At 37.1% G+C, this 26,768-nt stretch overlaps 1 protein-coding gene across 1 annotated transcript in view; it reads left to right on the top strand.

The window, feature by feature from the left end:
• The first annotated feature begins 924 nt into the window (after nucleotides 1–924).
• Nucleotides 925–26,768, top strand: part of LOC113411744 (vomeronasal type-2 receptor 1-like) — a 39,419-nt gene continuing 13,575 nt past the window's right edge. Inside the window, exons 1-3 of the mRNA XM_026666970.2 lie at nucleotides 925–1,230; nucleotides 20,988–21,279; nucleotides 23,264–24,133. Coding sequence (XP_026522755.1) covers nucleotides 983–1,230; nucleotides 20,988–21,279; nucleotides 23,264–24,133 — 1,410 coding nt within the window. The 5' untranslated portion in view covers nucleotides 925–982. The remainder of the gene's footprint in view (nucleotides 1,231–20,987; nucleotides 21,280–23,263; nucleotides 24,134–26,768) is intronic.

Raw genomic sequence — 26,768 nt, forward strand, 5'->3', positions numbered from 1 at the left:
GCTGCTGAAACCTCTGCTGTCATCTTTTCTCAAGGCTAAACATATACCTAATTCCTTCAATTTCTCTATTCTGTTGGTGTTCATTCCAGAAAGTGAAGCAAAATTAAATCTAATAACCTCTACTATAAAACCATGCTGGCTCGGAATTCTGGAAATTAGTCAGCTTTTGATCTACCCCATTAACTGGGTTAATTGGATCTGGTACTATGTTTCGGTCCATCCCCTAATTCCAGAAGTGAGAGACAAACAAAAAGAGGGAAGCACAGTGTATATAGCTTTGAATTTCTGAATGAAAAATGAGTTATAGCTTAATAATAAATAATGCAATACATTGACATAGACAAACTTATCAATGGCCTTATCCATACTTAAAGCAATATATGGCACTAAATGATAGCTAGCAAAATATGGAGTGCAGAAGCCCAGGCATGTAACTTTGGTTGAAGCTTAAAGCATTATGAATAAAGGGAAGAGAATTGTCTTCATGACAGATGAAACTAAGATCTGGATTAGTCTATATCTGATTCTCCTATAAATGAATATAGGAGTAAATCCTATAAGGATTCTTGACCTTACCAAGTAACGTTTTGGGGTGATAATGATTATTATACTCTATATTATTAATGATCAATATCCAAACAAAAATATTGATATATAAACAGAAATCACAACCCACACACAAACTTATTTACAGGAAAATAAATAACATCGTACAAATGACTCAGTTTTGAATAAAATAAAGAAAGCATATTTTCTTTTCTTTTTGAAAAGAAATGGGCTTTTTCCTGTCCTTTCATCTCTTTAGCTGTGAGTCTGCATCTTGACAGGTGTGCAGCAAAGAAGAATCAACTTCTCTGTCCCTGGAGAATTCAGCTGTTCCTTTATAGGCTAGCGAGTCATAAACATGAGAGAGCCTCATAAAAGCCTCTGGTTTTTTTTCTTCAAAACAGCTATTATTTTCTTCCAGCAGCTCGGAGTTAAAATGGCCAGCCAAAAATTGTGGCTATTGTACATAGGATTATTTCTCTTCATACTGGAGCATGCAGCCACTTCAGATCCTCCAAGCAAACCGGAGGAAGAATGCCGACTCCTAGGGAAATTTGATTTACGTGGCTATGTAGAAGCTGAAGAAGCCATGCATGTTATAGGAGGCATGTTCCCTATACATTTCAGGACCATCCTTGAGGAAGATCCAACAAGTACACCTCCAAATTCACCAAAATGTGAGGGGTAAGGTACTTCTTCTTTTACTATTATTTGGGGGAAAATAATTATGTCAGACAAAAGGTGTTGTTCTCAGTCAGAAATGACAGCAGTTTGTTGTCACAGCCCAAGACAAATAATGATACTTAAGAGAAGTGAGGGAGGCAGGGCTGCTGTGGAAGTTGAGGAGGTCCTAGGCAACAAACCCCTGGTCATGTAACTTTTCATACATTTTTAGATGCTCCATCCCTTCACCAGCTTCTTAGTCATATGTTCTGACTGCTTGGTGGTCTTCTATTTTCTCAATACATCCCATATCTCTTAATACCCATTTCTTTATTGCAATTTCCCAAGTAGGAATATTGACATTTTGACTTTCTTTTTGCTAACAATTAAAAGGTGACCGGATCGATGGTGGAGAGGGAAGGAGGAAAAGGGAAACCTCATGCAGGCAGGACACTGGACTTGCATCCAGTAGTCCTTCCACCCTAGAAGAGGCACAGAGAAAGAGCCAGTTTTTAGATGTACAGTAGATACTTGTTTTCTTGGTCCCATTATCCTCTCTCTTCAAAGAAATTTGGAACAAAGTCTCCTGAACCCAACTCTTGGTGTTGGTATCACAGTGCACCTGGCAAGGCCTACTTCAAACACTATCTTTGAATGCCCCCAAGATATTCTTCATCTCATTTCCAAGCTAGAGTGAGACAGCCTTAACTTGTATTTAGTTGTTCTGATCCTAATGCTATCAGGTGTGATTTTCCTTTTTATACCAACAATGTTCAAAAGTAACCTCAAGATTTGTAAAATCATTATGCTTTGTCATCCATTACCTTGCAGGGAAGTCAGTGACTTTAGGATGTTGAAACAGAGTTAATTTATAAACAGGTTGTGGACCAACAGTTAGGATAGCAAAATTCATACTGACATAATTTTAGGGTGACTGAAAGAGGGAAGGGATGCTTCCACTCTGCAGTGGGGAAAAGGTAAAAGAAACATCATTGGAAGGGATGTTTTGCTTTCTGAGAGAGCTCACCAAATACTCTTGGAATATACCAATACTTCACGAGAGCCAAGTTTATATAAGTGACTTATGAGAGACTAGATAATATTCAAATAGCATAGAAACAATTGTAAACCAACATTTGACATAGGAAAAGAATGCAGGTTTGATTGAGATTGCTGGAATGACTTGTGCCGATGTGGTTATAGGAACCACTTATGGGGGCTGGGGGTGGGGGAAATGGACTCCTTTATCTATAGGATAGGAATGGATAACTAGAGTTCCCAGGCCTGCTTGGAATCTTCAAACTACTTTTGTGGCTCCCTGGGATGTTTGCAATGCAGGAACCAGAAGGTCAAAAAGGTATAGCCATGCAATGCCATCTTGAGTTTTTTGTATATATATTCCCACTTCCCTTCAGATGCCCCAGATGGCTATCCCTCAACTGCACTGCTGAATTTCACTGACATGTTTGCCGAAATCTGGCAGCATGTGATTTCTTTATAGTTTGTTAAAATAGCTTTAGCACTTTTTACAGATGGAAACTTCACCTTCTTTGTATTAAGGAATAAATAGAAAAACCCAAACAGAGACAGAGTCTGGTTTACTTTGCCTCATTGTCTCTCCCGAACTATTAATTGTAATGTCTATGTACCAAATATTGTCCAACTGTCAGAATACGGTTTAAAATCAGATATAAAGTCTCTCTCTCCCCCCTCTCTTTCTCTCTCTCTCTCTGTGTGTGTCTGTGTGTGTGTGTCTGTCTGTCTGTCTCTCTGTCTGTCTCTCCTCCTCCCTCCTTCCTGCCACCTCTGTATTAAGAAAGGTAACCTTCCTTTGAAGTGACATAGTCTGTCCATAATACCCACAGTTTCACTGCACAGCATTAGACAACATATTCAAATTTGTCATAAGTGGAAAGATTCACTAAATTGCAAAACTAAAATTAATTTTTTTAAAACTTTGTCTTCCTTCCAAGAACCTGGTTAACCATAGTTGTAATAGCTAACATACAGAGAATTATAACTGGGTATGCCCACAATTTATCTGTCAAAGTTTCTTTAAATGTATTATATCTCAATGTAGAAAGAATAAGAACGAAAATTTCCTAAACTTCTCTGAGGAGCCCAATAGTTCCTAGATATTTTTTTCTCTGTTAATAGTTTCAAAGTCAGAAGAAACATCTAACATTCCTTTAAGCCCAAAGTCACTGAACAGGCAATGTAAGAGTCTATGATTCTCTGTTCCAAATTGATTATATATTGTCCCATTTTTTTATTTTTTAATCATCGTTTTGTAATTTTTGGTGATAATATATTAACAACTAGTCCCTGTAAAATACTTCTGTAATAGACTCAAGGTCCCTGGAATTTGAGAGGCCACGAGAATATTGAGTCAAACAATGTACATAGCAAATATTTCAGCTGTATGTGTTGCCATTCAACCTTTGAAGTAAATTACACTCCTTTTGTAAAATCTCAAACATTTTAAAGTTATAATTATGTAAGAGTTACATAGAATGATCCCACTGTGAGCTCATGTTTTCCAGATAAAAAAGTAATACCAGCCATTTTTAAACAAGAATTGCTCAACAACGTCAGTTTCTCATGAAAATAAAGTATCAACTTGAATTTTCTGTCCAGTAAGATCTAGATATGTCTGACAGCCTTTGGTGCTGGAAAAGTAATAAAATTCCTACTGATACACATGTTAGAACAAAGAACTTGCTGTTAAATAGTAACTCTCAAATTAATCTAACAATGGTAACTAATCAATTTATTTTCCATTCCAGTGCATGTTGAGGTAAATAAATAAGCCCAAAGTTGTCAAGAAAATTAAAAGTGATATTTTCATAATAGAGCTGTATCTTTAAGTGAGATCATGGGCATTTGCTTCTTCCAGTATCAAATTTAACCATTAACTTATCAACCTGTTTAAAGTACGTAAGTGAAACCATTGTAGACATTGATTTCAAAGTGCATATCTGTGTGCTTGCTGTGTACATTTTTCAGCTATCTGTGTGCTTGCTATGTACATTTTTCCCCACAAACCTATGGGGTATTTTCATCCATCCCTTAATCTCTTTCATCTGGGTGGGACCTTTGAAATATTTCATCTAGGCCTAGGGTCTTCTCCTAGGGATAATAATTTAATAATTTAAATCTTAAATAATATTTAATAGCTTCTGGACAATATACAAAACTTAATTTATTACCTATAAACATCAGAATGTGACTGATTGACATAATACTTGTATATTCAAAACATTTATCATATAACTGCACCACTTCTGTAATTTTAAGTAAATGTGTTGGATAATATATATATAAATAACTGCATATAACAACATAAGCCACCAGGGTTGCTTTGGATAGTGAGATGGATGGCATATAAATTTAATAAATAAATAAAGATCTGATATTTAAATTTAGATGAGCAAATTTCTTAATTAATAAATTAATTTCATGTTTGTCTTACCAACCATACCAAGAGTTCTAATACCAAATTAAGCAGTACAGAAGCAAAGGGACATACTTGATGGTTTTATGTCAGGGGTATAAAACTCACGGTGTCATATTTTCATCACATGATGTATTGTGAATTTCCCCCCCACCCTTTGCTAAACTGGGGGTGAGGGGGAGTGGCCAGTGCTTGATGCATCCGGCCCACGGGCTGCAAGTTTGAAACCCGTTCTATGTTCTATTCTAATTGATAATACAATAATCCCATAGGCAATTACATGAACACAAGGATTAAGCTAATACATTGATGGTGGTTGTCTTTAAAGCCTTTCATGGCTTGAGGCCAAGTTACTGATGGGACTATCTCCCCCAAGTGTGTTGCCAATGTTTGGAGACCTCTGATCTATACTGTTAGATCCAGCTGGAGAGGCATGCACCAGATCTTGGCAATGAGAAAATGCCATGCTGTGGGACTCAGGAAAAGAGCCTTTTTGCCTTCCTACCCATCTTCCAGAATATCACCCATCCTGGAATTAGGCTTGCCCCAACCCTGCTGGACTTTTATAAGACATTAAAAACCTGGGTTAGTCATCTATTCTGGGAATTTAATAGTGTGGGTTCATTTCATGATTTGAATGTGGAACATTATGAATGCTGTTGGCAATTATTCTATGCTATTTTTTTAAAAAATGTGTTATTTTTTATTTTACTCTTAATTGTTAGCCACCCAAAGACACCTATATGAAATGGGTAGCTATATAAACTTATTAGATTAGATTGTAGTATCTTTAACAGCCTTAAAGTATTTCTTTGCAACTTAAGAAAATAGGTAAAATTGACAACTGAACCAATTACCAAGGGAGATTGGGAGATCTTCTTCATTAGAGCCCTGGTGGTACAGTGGTTGGATGCAGAATTGCAGGCTAACTCTGCCGACTGCCAGCAGTTCAATCCTGAGCAGCTCAAGGTTGACTCAGCCTTCCATCCCTCTGAGGTTGGTAAAATGAGGACCCAGATTGTTGGGGGCAATATGTTGATTCTGTAAACTGCTTAGAAGGAGCTGTAAAGCACTGTGAAGCAGTATATAAGTGGTATTGCTATTGCGAGATATGTTCCATTTGTTCCAACCAAGACTAGACAACCATGGGGGCAGGTTCCTTTACTTAGAAAATTAAAATTAAGAATGCAAATTAGAGAATTGGATTTGATGGCTTAAATGACTCATTTCAATGCTATGAGTGGATTCCTATGGTATATTTAATTCAAATAAAAAATTAGAGGCTGCATTCCAGTGGAGAAGAATATATGTAGCACAGGGTTAGTTGCAATCATAGGAAATTAGTTTTTATCTTCTCTGTTTGGTTTGTCTATTTTCATGAAAATATTTATGATTTTACAATACTTTAACAGGGGGACTAACCCCCCTGCTTTATCTGGCATTGGTACTCTCTGAGCTTGGTTGTTTTCTTGCAGATGTTTCATTATCCAAACTAAGTGATATCATCACCAAGGACCCCTCATTTCAACCCTGATCTACAAATATTCCTGGGGTGGGGACTTGAGCTGTAGTTTCTCCTGCAGGTGGACTTAGTGTTCCATCTGATACACAGGCTTGATAAACCAAAACATAAAAGCCAAGCTCAATACAGACAATTCAACCATGAGGTTTGCCATAGGCCAAAAGCAGATCATGAGAGACCCTGGAACACCACGGTTGAAAGTGGAAAAGGCTAAGCAAACACAACATGCTCTTTGCCTGTCTCAGATGCCTAAATGTCAATAACTAATGCTCTTTTTAATGCTGATAGGATATTTATATGATCTTTGCATGAATGACTTCAAAGATCGAGATCATTCTTCTAGTAACTGTGCAATCACAGAGAACTGTGCGGATTACCAGTAGATCCATTGTTCGCCCACACTCGGAAAATTGCACCATGAATGTTAAGATGAAGTAAAAATGGTAATAAAGCTACTGAAAATGATAAAGCACCTAGAATGGCTGGGATAACAGTTGAAGAATTCAAAATTGATGAAGTTCAACTAGAGTCAGTGACTAATTCATTGTTATGACTCATTTAATACTCAAAGAAGAGCCCGTCTGTATTAACATGAACAATTATAATCCTTATTTTGATAAAAGGTAATAGTTACAGAGACATAAACTTTCTTGCTATCATTGGAAATGTCCTCATGAGAATCTGTGCTTCTGGAAACAGTGGGAACAAACAACTAGGAGTTATTTTCACCCAAACTGAAGATGTTGTGACCAGATTTTCATCAGCAGACAATCCATGGAAAAGAGAATTTGATAAGGAAAATAAACAGTCATTGTATTTATTGAATTTCGAAGAGCGTTCAACAGTTTATACTTGCCTGTTGTGAAATGCATTGCAAACTGCATGCATGCTCATAAAATTGTGGTCCTATTGCTAGAAACACAGCTGGTGCTATAATGAAGAAAGGTGTTTTTTTTTTTGAAACAAATTTTATTAATTTTAAAGACAAACAAAGCATCATTAAACATTAAAGACATTAAACCTCTTTCCATTATAAATTTTTACAAGGCAGATAAAACATTGTTTTATACAATATAATTCTAATATATCCCATTTCCATTTAAATATTTTTTAGCAAATTTCTCATTATTTCTCTTTACTCTTATTCAATTACATTTCTTCTATATTTGTCCATTTTATATTCATCATATTCATATTTCCCTCTGCCTTGTTTACAAATATTCTTCTCGCTTTCTCCCAAGGTTTTATTAAATCTCAATCAAACATACACACACAAAACACAAAAACATAAAACTTCTTTTTAAAAAGTAGCTTGGCCCCGGATTACCTCTCTTTGTATGGACTTCAATTAAATTCATGTTCAATTTATATGCCATTACCTATCTTATTACCCTTCTATATCTTCATTATAACTTCTCCCGCTTTCCATTCTTCTTAATTCTATTTTATTTATTTCATCTTAATTTAAATCATTATATTTGTATCTTTTGTCCATTCTTTTCCAATTATCCATTTATCTCATTCATATTAGAAAAAAAAATTTCTCCTGAAATCACTAATCGAAGTATGATGCCTTTCCATCGCTCCCCTAAATTAACATTTAAGGTAACACCTAGTTCCCTATCTAATTCTGCTTATTACATTCTACTTACTAAAATAGTAAATCCATAAAGTAATTAAATATATAATTAAACATTAAATCTCATAGCATTCCAATTATCTATCTCAAAAACAAATACCATAATAATAAGTTCATACAAACATCCACACAATAGTCAATTAAACTCTATACTTAAACTAAGTATTTTAAACATTCCTTTTAATATTTTATTAAATCTTAAAATCTATCATTATTAAACCTTTAATGTTTTAATCTTTACTTAAGTCTTATAAAATTCTAATTTTCTATTTCTAATACAAATACTACAATACAATCATGTACCTTGCAGAAACATTTTGGAACAAAGTTATGCATTACCCATTATCCCTAAAAAAGATTTCTTTTCCACATCTTGTTTCATACCTTTGTGGCTTTTTCCCCTTCTTCCTTCCTATCTTATCCCATCTGGTCTTTTACCCCCTTAGCTTCCCCTCTCTGTTGTATTTCTCTTTTCTTTTGCTTTCTAACATTGTATTGATTTTGCATCTTATTTTTCTCTTTCTTGGATGTTTTTTAAGTCTTATGTCCTTTTTAATCAACTTTGTAGACTCATTAAAGATGGCTTCTTCTTCTTCTTCTTCTTCTTCTTCTTCTTCTTCTTCTTCTTCTTCTTCTTCTTCTTCTTCTTCTTCTTCTTCTTCTTCTTCTTCTTCTTCTTCCTCCTCCTCCTCCTCCTCCTCCTCCTCCATTAATTGTTGTGTTTGTTGATAAGTGGCAAGCGCCATTTCTAAAAAGCGAAAAATTTCTCTCACACCGTCTTTACCTTCTTTTTTTATTTTACCATGTTCTTCTCTCAGTTCATCAACAGATAAAGCCATTATAAACCTTTTCTTCTTCTTTTTCTCTTCTTCTTCTTCTTAAAACAACCAAGATAATTCAAAGCTTGAAACAATTCCCCAAAATCCCAAAGTCATCAAACAATCCAAACAGAGCACAAAGTTCTTCACACTTTTTCTTCCTGGGGTAATATCAATTGGCAAAAAAAAAAAACCCAATCTGTATTTTAAAGTCTTATTGCAATTAACTTCCAATCTCAAAATCTTCCAGGCATCTCCTCCAACAAAATCTTAATAAAAATTTTCCTTTTGTCCTCTCCCTTCCCACTTATAACAGAAAGCTTTAAATTTTTACCTTCTGTAAAATAGCAGGATTTTCAATATCCATTTGTTAAATCCATGTGGAAGGAGAGTAAACTTTCTCTTTAAGCACTTTCACTCGCCGCTTGTAAATCTCTTCTGGAAACAAAGTATCTTTCAAAAAATCAGGATTTTCAGGATATTACTTGTATCTTATAGTCCCAGTTCAGCCAAAAAACTTTCGCTTCAGAACTTTCTCCTTCTTCCTCCAGCACAATCTTGTCCAGCTGTCTTTGTGGCGGCCATTGCTGACTGCCGCTCCACCGCCTTGAGAAAAGAGGGTTAAGCCGGGTGGGGAAGGGGTCTGCAAACCCCAACCCCTGTCCGGATCCCTCCTATCTTCAGCTGCCTCTACGGGCAACCTTAGCCTCCAAACCCGTCCGGATCGGAGGCACCAAGACGGCTAGCGCAACAGGGATCGCGCAGGATCGCGAATCCCTGCCGCTGCCGAAGCCGACAAACCGGAAGTCCCCCTGAAGAAAGGTTTTGATGGCAGACATGGAGTATCGTTAATTGGACAACGTAATTAGATATATTGGGTGAAACTAAGTTAAACATCTACAGTTGTCTTCAAGTTCTCTTACTTCTTACTTAGTATCTCATTGGTTATTGTGAGGAGCAGGACATACAACTTCATATGAACCTGGCTGGTCTACCTAGCGAATCTTGTTTTCATTTATAGTGTATAGCAAGGGTCTTCAAACTCTACAGCTTTAATATTTTCTCCAATCCTCTTTTCATACAACCAATCGATTTTTGGCTTTAAAAGGTTGGGATGCAGTGGATACAAACCACAGTTGCCTGAATTTGGATGAAAATGAACTTTTAAAAGAGGCTAGAATCACATGAATATGGGTAGAGGAAGACCATACAAGTTGTAGGCCCAACTTTCATAGTGCTTGGTCAACTAGCCTTTGCTTATCCAAGTAAACAGGAATCCAAAGAAAAACTTCTCAGAACCAGGCACAATTTATCTTAACTTCATTGTCTTTTGGAGTTTCTAGCATCTGGGACTGTTAGCTAATCACAGGATATAGAGTAAGCAAAAAATATGTTGATTGGGACTAATGTTATTCATCCCTTGTATTCTCTGGTGCTGAATTACCATTTCCAAAGTCAACTCTTTGCCTTGTATTGTCTTGCTGATTTCTGAATTCAAATGTTCATCACATAATAAAGTCAACTTTAAGTCTGGCTTACTTGGAACACAAGTGTAATATTAGAGTCACTGATTTTCTGTGAAAACTTCTCAAGGTGCAGTGTTTACAGAAAATAGGGAAGCTGTTAAAATATTCACAACATCCTTGAGAAATGACAATGACAAAAGGGAGTTGAAAAAAAATGGAGGACTCCATGTTTTCTATTTTGATTGAGAGAACCTACATGGAGATATTCCTCTTATTGCAAGCATGTTATTCATCAAGGGGAACAAAGATTAGTCTGTTTCCACAACATTAATATACATGGATTTGAACTAGTGCAAATAATTAGATCATCTTTGACTGTTTGGGGACACTTCTTTTTCCTTTTTTTCAAATGTAGTTTATAAATTAGGGCATAGTAATAAGATCTCATTTCATTTAATCTAATCCAATATGGGTGTCTATGGTAGGAAATTTTGGATGGCTTACATAAGAAGTAAACAATTAAAACTCACAAACACAGGCTGACCAGGCTACAACAAGTAGAACAATGGACAATACCAAAAAAAAAGAGAGAGAGAGAGAGAAGTAAAACAGAACTTTACCCACATGAGTCTAGAAACAGAACTGGGTTTTAAGAGATTTCCAAAATCTCAGAAGAGTAGATACTGTCCAAATAACTGGAAGATGGCTTCTCAAGGGTAAAGTCAAAGAGCCATTTCTTTGGTAAATTGAAATTCCTCGACTTATCTTTTCTTGCTTGATTAATATCTTGTTTAGCATTAGAGATCATCATACTAATAAATTATTAAACTCTTTTGTAAAAATTAGGGTAAACTAAATATTGCATTTTGCACTCCTTATGTTCATTTTAAAGAGGATCCTTCCACTTCAGTTTAGCATGGCCTATACATGCTCTATGCACAATTTCTTCTCCAGGCAAAGAGCAGGTGTTAAGGAGCTCAGTCCACCACGAAACTGGTTGTAAAAACAACATATTAAGGTTGTTCTCAAAACCAGTCACACCAGTGGTGAGATTCAAAAGTTTTTACTACTGGTTCTGTGGGCGTGGCTTGGTGGACGTGGCAGGGGAAGTATACTGCAAAATCTCCATTCCCTCCCCACTCCAAGGGGAAGGTTACCATTGGTTCTCCAAGTTACTCAAAATTTCCACTACCGGTTCTCCAGAACTGGTCAGAACCTGCTGAATACCACCTCTGAGTCACACTCCTTGCCTGCAAGTTGACCTGTGAACTTTTATGAGCCACAGTGGCACAGTGGTTAGAGTGCAGTGCTGCAGGCTACTTCTGCTGACTGCCAGTTGGCTGCAATTTGGCAGTTCAAATCTCACCAGGCTCAAGGTTGACTCAGCCTTCCATCCTTCTGAGGTGGGTAAAATGAGGACCCGGATCATTGGGGGAAATATGCTGACTCTGTAAACCATTTAGAAAGGGCTGTTAAGTGGTATATAAGTGCTATTGCTATTTTTGGTGTTGGCTAGCTTTTTGTGGACTCTAGTTTCTTGGAAATTGGGGGAGGAGGGGTGAGATGGAGAAGTTGCATCCCTACTGTGAGGAATGTGTGGGGAAATGTTTTATCTCTTATCTTGCCCTATTTTTCAGGTCCTGGATGAGTTATCTCATTTCCATCATTACAGCTTAACCTGTTCCTAATACCTCCTGCTTAGAATTTAACAAAATATAAATCCCCATCCTTCCAATGCCACAGTCATAGAAATGTTCCACCTTTCAAAAGGTCCTAATTGCTGCTTGTTCACCTTAGTGGTTCACAGAGGGGTTTTACATATAAAAATGATGGAGTTTTATATATCAGCTCAGGATTTTTAGTTTAAATGAGCCATCTGCACTGAAAATATGAGCTGGTCTTGTATAACTTGTGCCACAGTAACTTGTTTATTTTATATGAAGTACAGGTTCGGAGATTTTTGTTACCACAAGACTGGAGGTTTTTGTGGGCATTTGTGGGGTGAAAACGCCCTAAGTAAACATCAACGGAAGCATTACAACATACTAAAACACTAAATGATTACATTGGCGATTAAAAAAATCAGTACCTGACTATACTTTTTAACAGCATTCCCAAATTTGAATTTCATTTTCTACCATTGCCCAAAGTTTTATGATTAAAGGTGGAAATATGATCTCCTCTTCACTCTCCCTGTTCAGAATTTTTCCTTCTTTGTGCTATCCTGAAAAGTGTAGGATAGCAGGCAATTCACAAATAATTGTGCTTTAAACAATGAAAGGCTCTCACAAATTCATTTTATTTTTAACACCCATGATAATCTGGCTGGAAAGAATATCACATGTTGAAATATATTGCCAGACATATACATTCTCCAGGAAAAAAAATATTAATATCTCTGTGTGGGTGTGTGAGCCTTTCCACTGAGATAATACTGGCAGTAGATTTACTTCTTGTTTATTCAAGTTCTTTGATTCCTACAATAGTAGGAACTTGAATTGTGGTTGAAATATTTTATTTATGAAAAAGATTAAAAGGCAGAACTCTATATTCTGATTGGTGAATAATTGCCAGTGTTGTTTATAAGTTTCATTTTTTCGGTCGGTGAACAGCAACAAATATGTATATTGTTCAGAACTGAATGGAACTTTGAAATTACACATAAGACCAATGGTGGGATTCAAATTTTTTTACTATCAGTTCTGTGGGCGTGGCTTGGTGGGCATGGTGGGGGAAGGATACTGCAAAATCCTCATTCCCTCCCCTCTCCTATGGGAAGGGTACTGCAAAATCCCATTCCCTCCCCACTCCACTAACCTGCTTTCCAGCTCCGTTCTCCTATGCAGGGCAACAAAAGAAGATCAGCTGATCAGCTGGGACTCAGAAGGCAGATCATAGATGGGGGCGGGGCCAGTCAGAAGTGGTATTTGCCGGTTCTCCGAACTACTCAAAATTTCCACTACTGGTTCTCCAGGATTGGTCAGAACCTGCTGAATACCACTTCTGCATAAGACTTCCCCTTATACTTATTGTACATGTTTTAATTTCCAAGCAAGGGCTCAGTTTTCTAGTTTCAATGTACAAAATACAGACTTCTAACATTCCCAGTTTGATCCAAACTAGCAGAACTGTTGTCAGGGCATTTAAGAGACTGATTTATTGGTTTGTATTCTGCTGTTTCTCTGGAGGTGAAAGCCATCACAATAGCCCTCAAGAGTTTTGCTGTATCTTGTCACGTGTCACTTGTAACCTCCAGATATTTTTTCATCAGTATTTTTCGCTTTGCAATTCTAACCAAAATGTGGTTTAGACTAATACTTCATCACGTTCTTCCTTCAGTTTTTCAGTTTTCTTTCTACAAAGTAGGCTTTTACCTAGACTACTTAAGAATTTGTGGTTGGGATACTTCATCAAATTGATGGCCATCAGCAAAAGTACTAATTGCAAGACCGCCTGGCTTGTCACACAGTTTAACTCCGCAACTTTTCTACAGCCAGCAAACATTTAGACATTGGAACGGCATGGAGGAAAGCAGATTGATTTATTCAAACAAATTACTGAAGGCAGTGCTGATATTAGTAGGGATGGTCATCTCAGAGAGGACAAACATACATGCCCAACCTATATTGGAAGGAAACTGCAGGAAAGTTAGACATCTATGTATGATGTTATCATTTGCCCAGTTCCTCTGATTCTTTTCCTTGCCTTCCCCACCAAAAAAAAGGCTAGGGAAGAAAATGTATAGAGTCCCAATTCATTTCTGATGTTGTGTGTATGAAGGAAGACATTACAGGTAATCCTCAACTTACAACCATTTGTTTAGGGACCATTCAAATTTACACCACCACTGAAAAAAGAGACTTACAACCAGTCCTTACACTTAATCACAGAATCTACAGTCACATGATCAAAATTTAGTTGCTTGGCGACCGGCATGTATTTACAAAAGTTGTAGCATTCCAGGGTCAAGTGATTGCCAATTGTGAACTTCCCAACTGATTTCTAACAAGCAAAGTCAATGGAGGAAGTTAGATTTGCTTAATGACCATGTGATTCACTTAACAACTGCCATGCTTAGTAATAGAAATTCTGGACCTAAATGTGGTCGTAAATCAAGCACAACCTGTATGCATCTTCTAAAACAGATTATCCAGATCATTAACATTTTGAAAGCTTCAAATTCATTCTAATTATAAAACAATTAGAAACCATTTCAAAACGTTTGGGTTTCAAATTTGTGTAACAATCTGCATTTTCCAGTCTTATTGTAACATATAAAATTATCAGATAGCAGGTTAATTCCCAAAAATTTATGAATACTTATTGCTTCTACCTAAATTTATTCATGTGCAAGATGTCTCAAAGATATTTCAAAGTAAAGATTCTGAACGTTTGCCTCTCCTTGTAAGTGTAGCTGAGCCTCCAAAAGTGGAATGTTATTTACGAGCTGTTTTTTGCTACTTGTTCTCTTAATCAAAATTTATGGAATCGTGAGTTATAAGTATGGGCAGGATGTTTATTTATTAGATCCCTGCACACACATCTTTATTACTTTATAAAATCACCTAGCCAGCTTTCATACCTAAGGACTCATAGGCTCCTGTTTCCTAGGCTTAAATCTTAACCACTACAGCAACTGGTTCCAAGCCCTTTGTGGCAATGGTGGGATTCAAAGATATTTTACCACAGGTTCGGTGGGTGTGGCTTGGTGGGCGTGCTTTGCGCGCATGCACACACTTTGCACGTGCACCAAATGTGCACTTTGTGCAGGTACAGAGGTGTTTGTGCAGGCGCAGAGGCATTCCAACTCATCTCCTGCAAGCCTGCACTTTCCCTGTTGCTTCGTCAGCTGCCGCGCGGCACTCTGCTATGCCACGCAAAACAGTTGCACTTCAAAAGCAGGGAATAAAGATGAGTATTGGGAGCTCAGGTGGGCAGGTGGGTCCAACAGCAGAGTGGCAGAGAGAACTGGTTTGGTCTCCGCTGCTCATCAGCACTACCGGCTCGGCAGAACCAGGCTAAACCAGTAGAATACTACCACTGCTTTGTGGCGGAAATGGGCAAGATGCTACAGTGATGGCAATTCTATTAGCAATGTTTGTTTGTGTAAGGTTCAATTGTACTCAAGCCATCAAAATGCTAAAGTGAGACTTAAGATGAGGCTTGAGGGAAAAAAAGGAAACAGCTTTTATTTGGCCAAGCAAAATAGCTGGGTGGACAGTTCCACAACACACAGGCAGCAAGCATTCAAGGAAGAACCACACCTAAGAAGAGTGTAGCGAACATCTTATACATTCATGTAACCAATCAGAGAAAGTAGTTTTTGACCCAACCCAGGGTAGTTCCTTGTTCTTTGTGTGTTCCTGCCCTTCTTATCTATTGAGCATAATGTTGCTGGCATCAGTGTAGCAAACAGAAGCAAGAAACAGAAGCAAGATAGCAGGAAGTAAGATAGCAGGAAGTAAGATAGCCGGAGTTAGACTGGTTTGTAATAACTATATCCCTTAATATGTTTACAATAGTTGTTTATGTATCTAATTTATATCTCCCCTGCTCCAGAAGCTCAGGATCTCCTAGGCCTCAAAATACCTTAATCATAACACCTCTCTGGCTGTGATGATGATGACAACAATAGCATTATTAGCAAGAATACTAGTGCTTAATTTATTTGTCACCAATTATTTTATTTTATTTTATTTTATTGTCATTGCACCTTGAACAACAAAATCAAACACCATTTTCAGTGCACATCATGACCATGAAAATAAATACAAACACACATCCTTCACACTCCACACATTGAACCGAAAACCCCTAACACTGCACCAACACTGCACTATACAGCAGAAATCAAAAAAGCTACAGCCCTGGGATAGAAGCTGTTTTTCAGCCTATTTGTGCTTGTTTTTTTAATTATTCTGTACCATCTGCCAGATGGTAATAGTTCAAAAAAAGGTGCCCAGGATGAGATGGATCTTTGAGAATGTTTTGAACTTTCTTAAGGCAGCAGGAGCTCTAAAGCTCTTCCAAAGAGGGGAGAGGGCAACCAATGATCTTCTGGGCAATGATATTAACCCTCTGGAGTGCTGTCCTATCTGCCACTGTGCAGTTGGCAAACCATACACGGGTGCAGTAAGTTAAGATACTCTATGGTGCAACGGTAGAAGATCACCAGCAGTTTTTCATTCAGTTGTTGTTTTCTCAGAAGTCTCAGGTAATATAATCTCTGCTGGGCCCTTTTGACCAGTGCTGCAATGTGAGCAATCCATGTCAGGTCCTCTTTTTTGGTAACACCCAGAAACTTAAAACTGGGCACTTGCTCCACTCGCTCTCCATTGATAAGCAAGGGCTGGATGTCTGATCTATTCCTTCTATAGTCCACTATAAGCTCCTTGATCTTATTGGTGTTAAGGACCAAGTTATTGTCTCCACACCATGAAAGCAACTGGTCTATCTCATCTCAGTAGGCAGACTCATCCCCCCCTGGAGATGAGTCCCATCACTGTTGTATCATCTGCAAATTTAGTAATAGTATTACTAGTGTGAGTGGGAGTGAATGGTGTTAAATGCAGAACTAAATTCTACAAAAACATCCTCACATACGCCCCCGCTGTTCTAGATGAGTCAAAGCAGTGTGAAGAGTGATGGCTATAGCGTTCTCTGTAGATCTATTTCTTCTGTATGCAAACTGGTGTTTATCAAATGTATGCGGAAGACCAGAAAAGATGTGCCGGCAGACAAATTTTTCAAAGCACTTCATGATGATAGAAGTGAGTGCCACTGGTGTGTAATCGTTGAGGTTATTGATAGGGAACTTCTTTGGCAGCGGAACAATGGTGGAAGCCTTCAAACAAGATGGAATAGTGGACTGGGATAAAGACTGATTGAAGATCCTAGTAAAGACTCCAACCAACTGATCAACACAGTCTTTAAGCACTCAGCCAGAGATACCATCAGGGCTGGCAGCCTTTCTAGGGTCCAAAGCCCTCATAATGCTCCTTACCCCCTGTTCCTCCACAATGAGGTGGGGCTACAATTGGCTGGTGGTTGTATTTTATCTGTCTCTGATGTCTCCACTTCAAAGCGAGCAAAGAAATGATTCAGTTCCTCTCCCAATGAAGCATCCCCTTCAGCAGGGATGACATTGGTCGGTTGATAGTTGGTAATTTGTTGAATCCCTTGCCACACCTGCCTCATGTTATTGCTATAAAAATTATCCTCAATCTTCCTCTTATAATCAGTCTTGGCCTTCCGGATACCTTTCTTCAGATTAGCTCTGGCAACACAGTATCTTGCCCCATCACTGGACCTAAAGGCCTTGGTCCTGTCACGCAAGAGGCGCTGGACTTCTTTCTGATTGGGATAGATTCTAATATGTTTATCCACAGTGATAGTATCTGTGCAGTGTTTGATATAGCACAGAACAGTTACAGTGTGCTCCTCTAGGTCAGAGTGGTAAAAGATGTCCCAGTTTGTGTTCTCAAAATAATCCTGAAGTTGTTAGGAAGCATCTTCTGGCCAAGATTTCACTGTCTTTATTATAGGCACAGCCTTCCTCCTAAGAGGGATGTATGCTGGTGCTAAAAGCAGTGACATATGGTCTGATTGTCCCAAATGAGGTAATCGTATAACCTTATAGCCATGTTTGATGTTGGTATATACTTTGTCCAATATGTTTGCTCTTCTAGTAGCACACTTAACATGCTGATAGAATTTAGGGAGCACTGCTTTTAAATCAACTTGATTAAAGTCCCCCACTATGATATGCACATCATCAGGATACTTATTCTGCTGATTACTAACAATGTTATACAAGAATCCCAAAGCTATGATAGTATTGGCACCAGGTGGGATATAGACTGCAGTAATCAAAATGATGCTGAATTCCCGTGAAGATATATGGGTCTACATTTAAGAGTCATATACTCCAGATCCATGGAGCAGTGGCTGTCTACAGTCTTTGTATTGATACACCAGTTTTTGTTCACATAAAGGCTTAAACCTCCCCCTTTGCTCATGCCAGAATCTCTACTCCTGTCCTGCCGGTGAGCTATGTAGCTTTCCAGCTCAATAGCTGCACTTGGAATGAGTGAATGAAGCCAAGTTTCTGTGATTAGCAAAACACAGCAGTTCTTGATGAATGTAGTCTTTGCAATCTGTAGCCTTAATTCATCAATTTTGTTAGTGAGAGATCTTTCATTGGTAAGAAATATACTTGGAATTGGAGGCTTGTGTGGAAACTTACTTAGCCTAAAGAAAACCCCAGTATGGCATCTTCTCTTCCTCTTCCTGTTCCTCTTTCTCCGCCTCTTCCTCCTTCCTACAGGGATAGTGATCCATGGCTCCCCCAGGGTCCTAGCTGCCTCCTTCAGTATGCTATGAGAATGTATAAAATAATCCGTAATAGCCTTTTCAGTCCAATTTGTAGCAAGGGTTGCCAACTATAGATGACCCTTGCCTCACAGGATTCAATCAAGGAAAGAATTCAAAACACACAGAATCATACACACCATATAGTGAAAGAAGGAGTGGCCAGCCACAGCATCCATGTGCACAGCCATCTTAAAAACCGTTAAATTCCATTAAACTAATGGTGGCATACAAGCAGAGATTTTAAATAGCTATGGTTCAATATAGACATATGAAACATCTCCTAATGATAGTAATAGTGAGGAGGTGATTGAGGAAATAATAGTGATGATGTTTATAATTTCTATAATTATTTTCTGTCCCATTTCTGTCCCTTTCTTCCATCACACCCATTTCTGGCAATGCACCCCAACATGATTTTAAAAATTGACCGTGGCTTTGACAATGTGACTTAATGCAAGGCAAATGCTGTGCATTCTCATGTCAACAGTAGAAAAACATTCCTCACTCTTTTTGAGCCTGACCTGAGAACTTCTTAATGAGAGGTGCAAAGAGCAACCACACCGCTAAGTTTCCTTCGTGTTTTCCTTAATTGGAAAGAAATCATAATCTGCGGTAGGATTAATTACCTTCCGGAGTTTTCAAGCTGTGGGAGGTTAGAAGAAGAAAGACAAAGCACATGCTACCAGCTGATATGACATTAGAGGAGAAAAGCCCTGTAAGAGCGCCACTTGTTTTTTCCCAACCTCAGCCCATTCTACTTAAGCATTTTTGCATGCTGATTTATATGCACAGATACAAACGTGGCGTTTATTTATAATCACGTTAAATAAAACTGAGAATATCTCTTCATACAAGGTAAAATTATGACCAGAAGGCTTGTTTCTTCATCCGCAGTTTTTGCTATTTTTTCTTGTTGGTGAACAGTTTAAAACTTTTCCTGCTCTTTTTTTTAAATGTAATTTAAATTGATCTTGAACCAGATAGTTCTTCACATAGCAGCTGCCTTCCAAGAGAGGAGCATGGCCCACAATAACTATAGCCATATAATTTTCATTATCTTCTTCATCATCATCATGATTTTCTTGCCCCCCCCCAAAGATAAAACAATTCTGAAAGCGATCATAATAGGAAATAGTGCCATCTGCATTGTGTCAGTGTTGCAGTGTCAGGGTTACAGGCTTTCCTGAAGTCATGATTAAAAAATACTAGAAAATTTATATTTGTTACTATTCTAAATATTGCTTCATATAGATCGCTCGCAGATATACCTAAGTTTAATTAGTTATTTAATTTTTAAAATCTCACTTTTATTATTTTTATAAATAACTCAAGGTAGCGAACATATTTAATACTTCTTCCTTCTATTATTTTATGTTTACAATATATGTTATAAATATAATTTTATATCAAAATATTATGTTATTATATTTATTATATATATATCTTGCTCTAAAGTACATCCCAAGTACCAAAATTGTAAACATATTTACATATTCAGGAATTTGGGCATCTTCATTCTCATCTGTACAGAGAGGTATATTTTTTTTGTATGCAGGATATTCTTGGGCTGTATTATTTGTTTATGAGCCAGTACACGTGTTTTGGTACATTGCAAAATTTTATTTCCATTACGTGACAAACATCTCTGGTATTACATCCAAGAAACTATTCTATTCTTGGATGTGGTCTGTCACATCAGCATAAGATTTCTGATGAAAAAAATAGAGCAGCAAGACGTAAAAATAGAGCAGCAAGACGCAAGGTCAATTATGTTAGAATGCAAATATAAAACATGATGTGATATAAAACTTTATATAATTTACTGTTTTGGATCTCTGATGTACATTAATAACAATGCTAATCTCAGATGTAACCAAAATCCTAAATGATTTGGCTGCTTGGATTATCACTGGGGTTTCACAAAGATAAGCTAGCAAACCAAGATCACTGATTATTTTTACTATTGTTTTTTTTTTTGGGGGGGGGCTATAAAATATATTACTTTCAAGTTTTTAAATTGTATTATGCTTCTTTTGGGATTCATGCTTATTTCTACCTGTTTCCCACAATAGATTGGTGGGAAACTACATCACAATTTTGTGGCAATTGTGCTCACAAAATCTGATAGCATGATAAGGGGTGCAACAACAGGATGAGTTGAGGGGTTCCATAGAGCTATGGAGTTGCAATTTGCCCTCTCTTACCTGAATTTTATAGAGGTGGTATTTTCACACAAGAGTGAGGAACAAAATATTAAGGCATCTATTTCTCTCGTTAACTCTCTCAAAGCCCATGGAATCTTCAAAAGACCTCAGGAGGGTAGCCACATAGTATCTCCAAGTTGTGGGTGACTCAGTATAAGATATAAGTATAAGAAGTTATAAAGAGGAGTCTTCATAAACAATATACTTGTTTATTTGAATAACATGTGATAAATACAGAAGGTGTCATTTTGTCTTAACATACTAACATGAATGCATGCAGTCAACCTCTTTTTACTCTGCAGGTTTAATTTTCGAGGTTACCGTTGGGTCAAAGCCATGATACATGCCATCAATGATATTAATGAAAGAAAAGATATTCTGCCAAACATTACTCTTGGCTATCAAATCTACGACACATGCTTTACAATGTCCAAGACAGTGGAGAATTCTTTGGCGTTCCTCACCGGTCAAAATGAAACAACTCCTGTCTTCCGATGCAGTACCGGTGCTCCTTTAGCCGCAATTATTGGAGCTGGTGGATCGACTCTTTCCATTGCTTCCTCGAGAATCCTTGGGCTTTACTATTTCCCTCAGGTACAATAAATCACATAAACATTATTTGTCAGGAGGATATGTCTGGTAGGAGAGCAGAGGAATCATAGATAGAATTATTCTTCTCCAACACCAGCTTGAACATTTTCACTTTGTGAACAATTTGAAAATGATTAGTTTTCCATGGAAAATGTTATTAATATATTAGAAAGCTACAAGGATCCCACTTCAGTTCCATAATGCTTTCCCATCATTAGACCAAGGTTGATTCTAAAGAGTTCAGAACCAACAGCATTTGTTAATTCAGATGTTTTGCCTTTTACAAGGTAATAATAACAATAAGGCAAAGTAGATAGTAATAACGCAAAATCAGATTAAGATCTAATAGGCACTGCTATTATCTATCTATATAAAAGCGAAATACCATTCAAGCAGCATCATGAAATCTCTAAGAACCGCAAAGCCTACAAACTTGAAATTTGGCATGTTTGTTCGTCTTGGCCTCTATGTGCTCGCTAAGAAAGGATTTTTTGAAATGACCATCCGATCATTAGTATTTTTTGATACAGTAATTAATACACTCTGATGCTAAGGAGTTCTACTCTCCCTCCCCACTTGAAAAGAACTCTGCTCCAACTGCCAGTTGCCTCACATTCTGTTACCTTAGTAACTCCAAAGCCATTTGCACCACTCAGGTGACCTGAGGACACAGACAAACCTCCAAGTTGCCTCAACAATTCTAAAAGGATGCAAACTACACTTCCAAACAGGAAGCTACTTTGGCATCAAAGGTTGTAGTATTTTTATTACCCACCATCCAGTCAGAGCTGAAGAAGTTCCTTGGATGAGAAGAAAATCACCTTCAAAGAAAAACCAGAAAGCCCAGTTGTCTCCTGAAAAAAAAACACCTTTGGGACAATAGTTGGAGGATTATATTTTACAACAGTTTTGATAGATAGATAGATAGATAGATAGATAGATAGATAGATAGATAGATAGATAGATAGATAGATAGATAGATAGATAGATAGATAGGCAGGCAGGCAGGCAGGCAGGCAGGCAGGCAGACAGACAGACAGACAGACAGACAGACAGACAGACAGATAGATGATGGATAGGTGGAAAGGAATGGAAAGGAGAAAGGAAAGGAAAGGAAGGGAAGGGAAAGGGAAAGGAAAGGAAAGGAAAGGAAAAAGGAAAGGAAAGGAAAAAGGAAAGGAAAGGTAAAAGGAAAAAAAAAAAGAAAGGAAAAAGGAAAAAGGAAAGGAAAGGAAGGGAAAGGAAAGGAAAGGAGAAAACCCTTTCAATCACCGACCACTACCGAGCCAATGGATTGTGAACCAAATTTCTCCTGCGTAGCCCGATCACATAGTTTCATTGCGAAGCCCAGGTATCCAGCTAGTATCTGATATAATTCAGATGTATCTATATCTGAAAGCTATCAAAACTGTTTCCCCATGTGTAATTAACTATGGTGCAAGTATATCCTGGCAACATATTTTACTCTCATGTTCTCCATGATATTGCCATCATCTTGTCCTTAGTAAGAAAGACAGATTTAACTGGGAGCAAACACCATGCATCATGCACAGCTCCATTTGCACGAGTGGCGTGCACACATGCCTGCCACTCACTTAAATAGTTTCTGATTTATCTATACCCTGCTCCTGCACCCTCTGATATATTTGTTGACCCACTTAACAAAGCATAGGAAAACAGTCTCTAAGAAGCAGACTTGTAGCTAATCAAACTTTTTGTCCATTTAGACTTAAATGGACTTAATTATTATTTCTCTAGGAACTCGGGAATAGTATCATATTTCCTGCACTTTTTCACCTGAGATTTTTCAATGGAAATGCTGAACTGATTCCTAAGCTAAGGATTTCTAGAAAAGGAAGTCTTTCCATGGAAGATGGGTTGATAGAATCAAGTGTGCTAAGAATCTAACTCAATAACTCCTAGCCCTTGAGGTCACATATGATAGCTTGTGCAATCTGTTTATTCTTTCTCTTTATTCCTTTCTTAGGTTGGTTATGCTTCCTCTTCCTCACTTCTCTCTGATAAATATCAGTTCCCAACTTATCTCCGTACTATTCCAAGCGATAAGGTACAGTCACAGGGGATGGCTAATTTAATTCACCATTTTGGTTGGAGATGGATTGGAACCATTGCTGCCGATGATGATTATGGGAAATATGGTGTCAAAGCTTTTAAAGAAGCTGTTGAGAACCTCTATACCTGCATTGCCTTCTCAGAAACAATTCCTAAAATATATAACAGGGAGAAGATCAAAGGAGTTGTTGAAATTGTAAAAGAGACCAATGCTACGGTTATTGTGGTTTACTCTTCTGATATTGACTTCCATCCGCTAGTTGAAGAGCTTTTGATTAATAATATTACTGGCATAACGTGGATAGCAAGTGAGGCATGGGTCACTTCTGCCTTAATTGCTAGACCTGAATATTTTCCACTTCTTGGTGGGGCAATTGGCTTTGGGATACGAAGGGGTGAAATTCCAGGCTTTCAGGAATTTCTTCTAAAAGTAAACCCAAATAAGGATTCCAATGATATGACAATCGAATTTTGGCAGTCAGCATTCAACTGTACCTGGCCTGGTGTCAACATATCATATAATACAGACAACCGGAAAAATGTAACTGGTCACGAGAACATTGTCGATTTTTCTTCAGATAAGTTATGCACTGGAAAGGAGAAACTTCAAGACCTTAACAATACATATTTGGATGTTTCAGAACTTAGAATAACATATAATGTCTACAAAGCAGTTTATGCTGTTGCTTATGGACTCGACCAATTGCGCATGTGTGAAACTGAGTCTGGCCCCTTTGTTTCTGGGCCAAAATGTGCCACCATAGATGAGTTTGAGCCCTGGCAGGTATGTATAAATTTGGGGATAATAACTACAGATCCCACAAATGTTAAATCTGTTTTAGTATTGTGCAGAAAAATTCTCCTGTTTTTTTCAGCTGGTTCTTACTCAATGTCATAAAAAGAATACTTTACTTTCTTCTGCAGATAGAAAATAAAGGAGGTAGGAGACCATAATAAAACAGCATTTTGATGTCCTAATGCAAACACCAACCCTTTTCTATATGTCATGAAGTTGCATGTACCCGCAAAAGGGATGGAGCTTGCAGCACAATGTTGCTTTTGTTATTCTGACAAACATCATAGCAGCTGTGGATACCATTGTGAACTAATAAAACATGTCATTACAAGGTTCAGTGATTCCAGATCTTGAAATACCTTGCCGAGATAAAATTGACTATCTCAAAAGCTAGTAGTAAGAGACCGGGTGAACATCTCTGAAGTGATTTCAGAGCCAAGTCCCCACAATAAAAAAAGGCCTCTCCTGACTATTTCAGAGGGTGGTGAAAGTCAAAAGAAAATGTTATTAAAATCCTCACCAAAAACTGGGGTTCATATGGGTATATCTTTCCTTTTTACTACATATTGGAACATGTGTTTGGATTTGTCTTTCACTTCATGTGGTCGGTAGGTCCTGAGAATTTAAGTCAACCACACAACCAAACAGCAACAGCACTGACCCTCAAGCAACTCACGCAACCAGACTTCATCTCCCATTGACTCTCATCTGACATGACTTCCCTGTCACAAGACCCATCACAACACCCTCACCTGATATGACCTACACCTGACTGATCACAAGACCCATCACTAGATCATTACAAGACCTTCACCTGAAGTGATCCTCCCATCACAAGATCTACTGACCACAGTAGAAGCCCTTGTAAGCAGAACAACACTGAGATTCCCTAAATTTCCTTGAAGATGTTACCTAGCCTGGTAACGAAACATTCGGAAACCAACCCACAAGCTTGGAGAACGAACCTCCACCCTCACACTTTACAGTCTGTTTGGATCAATGCTTCTCAACGTTGGGAATTTTAAGATGTGTGGACTTTAATTCCCTAAAGTTGCTAAGGTTGAGAAACAGTGATTTAGGTTATTGCTATAAGGACTTACTTTTTTTTTTTTGGACAAACTTTATTAGTTTTTTTTTTTTTAAATACAATACACAAACAAACAGAACATAGGATGTAGTAACATAAAATATATTTTCTAAAAGAAACAAATAAACCATCTTATTTAAAAAGAAGATAATTCCAAATTATCACATTTCTATAATTTAATATATATATTTATCTTATCTAATCAACTTCATATCTTTTCCAAACTTCTCTTTGTTACTCCCTTTCCTTCTATTTAATTATATTTCTTCTGCCTTGAAGTTATATACTCATTGAATATAATTTCATTAGTGCTCTTCCACATCCTGTCAAACTTAAACAAACATTACAGAAAACATAAATACATAAAACTTCTTTTTGGAAAGCGGCTTACCCCGGGTTAACACTTTTTATACAGACATCAATCAAAGTTTATACTCTCTTAATATACTATCTCATATCTTATTTAACATTCTCTATTTTCCATATATTTTCTCTCTCCTACTCATTCTTTTAATTCTATTTTATTTATTCCATCTCGATTTAAATAATTATATTTGCATCTTTGGTCCGTTTTCTTTCAATCACCTATTTATCCTTTCTATCTAATACAATATTTCTCCTGTAAACACTGATTGAAGTATGACAACTTTTTATCTTTCCCCTAAATAACACTTAAAATAATACATATTTTCCGTACTGATTCTGCTCCGTACATTCTAAGTATTACATTTCAAAATATTAAAACAAACAAATAATATTGAATTTAATAAGTAATAATAAAACTAAAAAAAGAAAAGAAAAAGGAATATTAAATTTATAATATAATAAGAACAATGTTTCATAGGAAATTAGATTCTATTATTAATTCTTAAACAATAAAAACAATATTTCATAAGAAATTAAACTCTATAATTAAATCATGGCTTCCCTTTAATACATTTTTAACTCATATAATATTTTGATTTTCTAACTCAGCTTCAAATACTAATGTCTACAATACATTCTTATGTACTTTTGCAGAATCATTTTTATAAAATTATCTTACCCCTTATCTCTAAAAAAAAATCGTTTTTTAGCATCTTGTTTAAAGCCTTTATGACTTCTCTTTCCTTTTCCCCTTCCTTTCTTATCCATTCTAGCTTTTTGACACCCCCCCCATCTCTCAAATTTCACTCTCTTAGTCTTCCCTCTCTGTTGTATTTCTCTTTTCTGTTGCTTTCTGATATCATATCGCTTTTTCATCTCATTTTTCTTTTTCTTGGTTGCTTTTTTAAGTTCTAAGTTCACCTTTTCCTTCCTTCCGGGGCCCCTTCCGCTTTTCTTCCTCCACTAAGTGTGTTTGTCCATTAAAGATGGCTTATTCTCCTTCATCCCAGCCTTCCTGTCGTTGTCGTATTTCTTGATAGGTAGAGATCGCCATTTCTAAAAAGTGAAAAATAGATCCAGAAGAGTCCTTATCTTCTTTCAGTCTTTGAAATTCCATTTGTAGTCCTTCAAAGGATAATGCCATTTTTTCTTTCTTTCTTTTTTTGAAAC

Source organism: Notechis scutatus, chromosome 4, assembly GCF_049901735.1.
Source record: "Notechis scutatus isolate UNSWTSFEM ecotype Mainland chromosome 4, rNotScu1.2, whole genome shotgun sequence".
NCBI classification, from domain to species: domain Eukaryota; kingdom Metazoa; phylum Chordata; class Lepidosauria; order Squamata; family Elapidae; genus Notechis; species Notechis scutatus.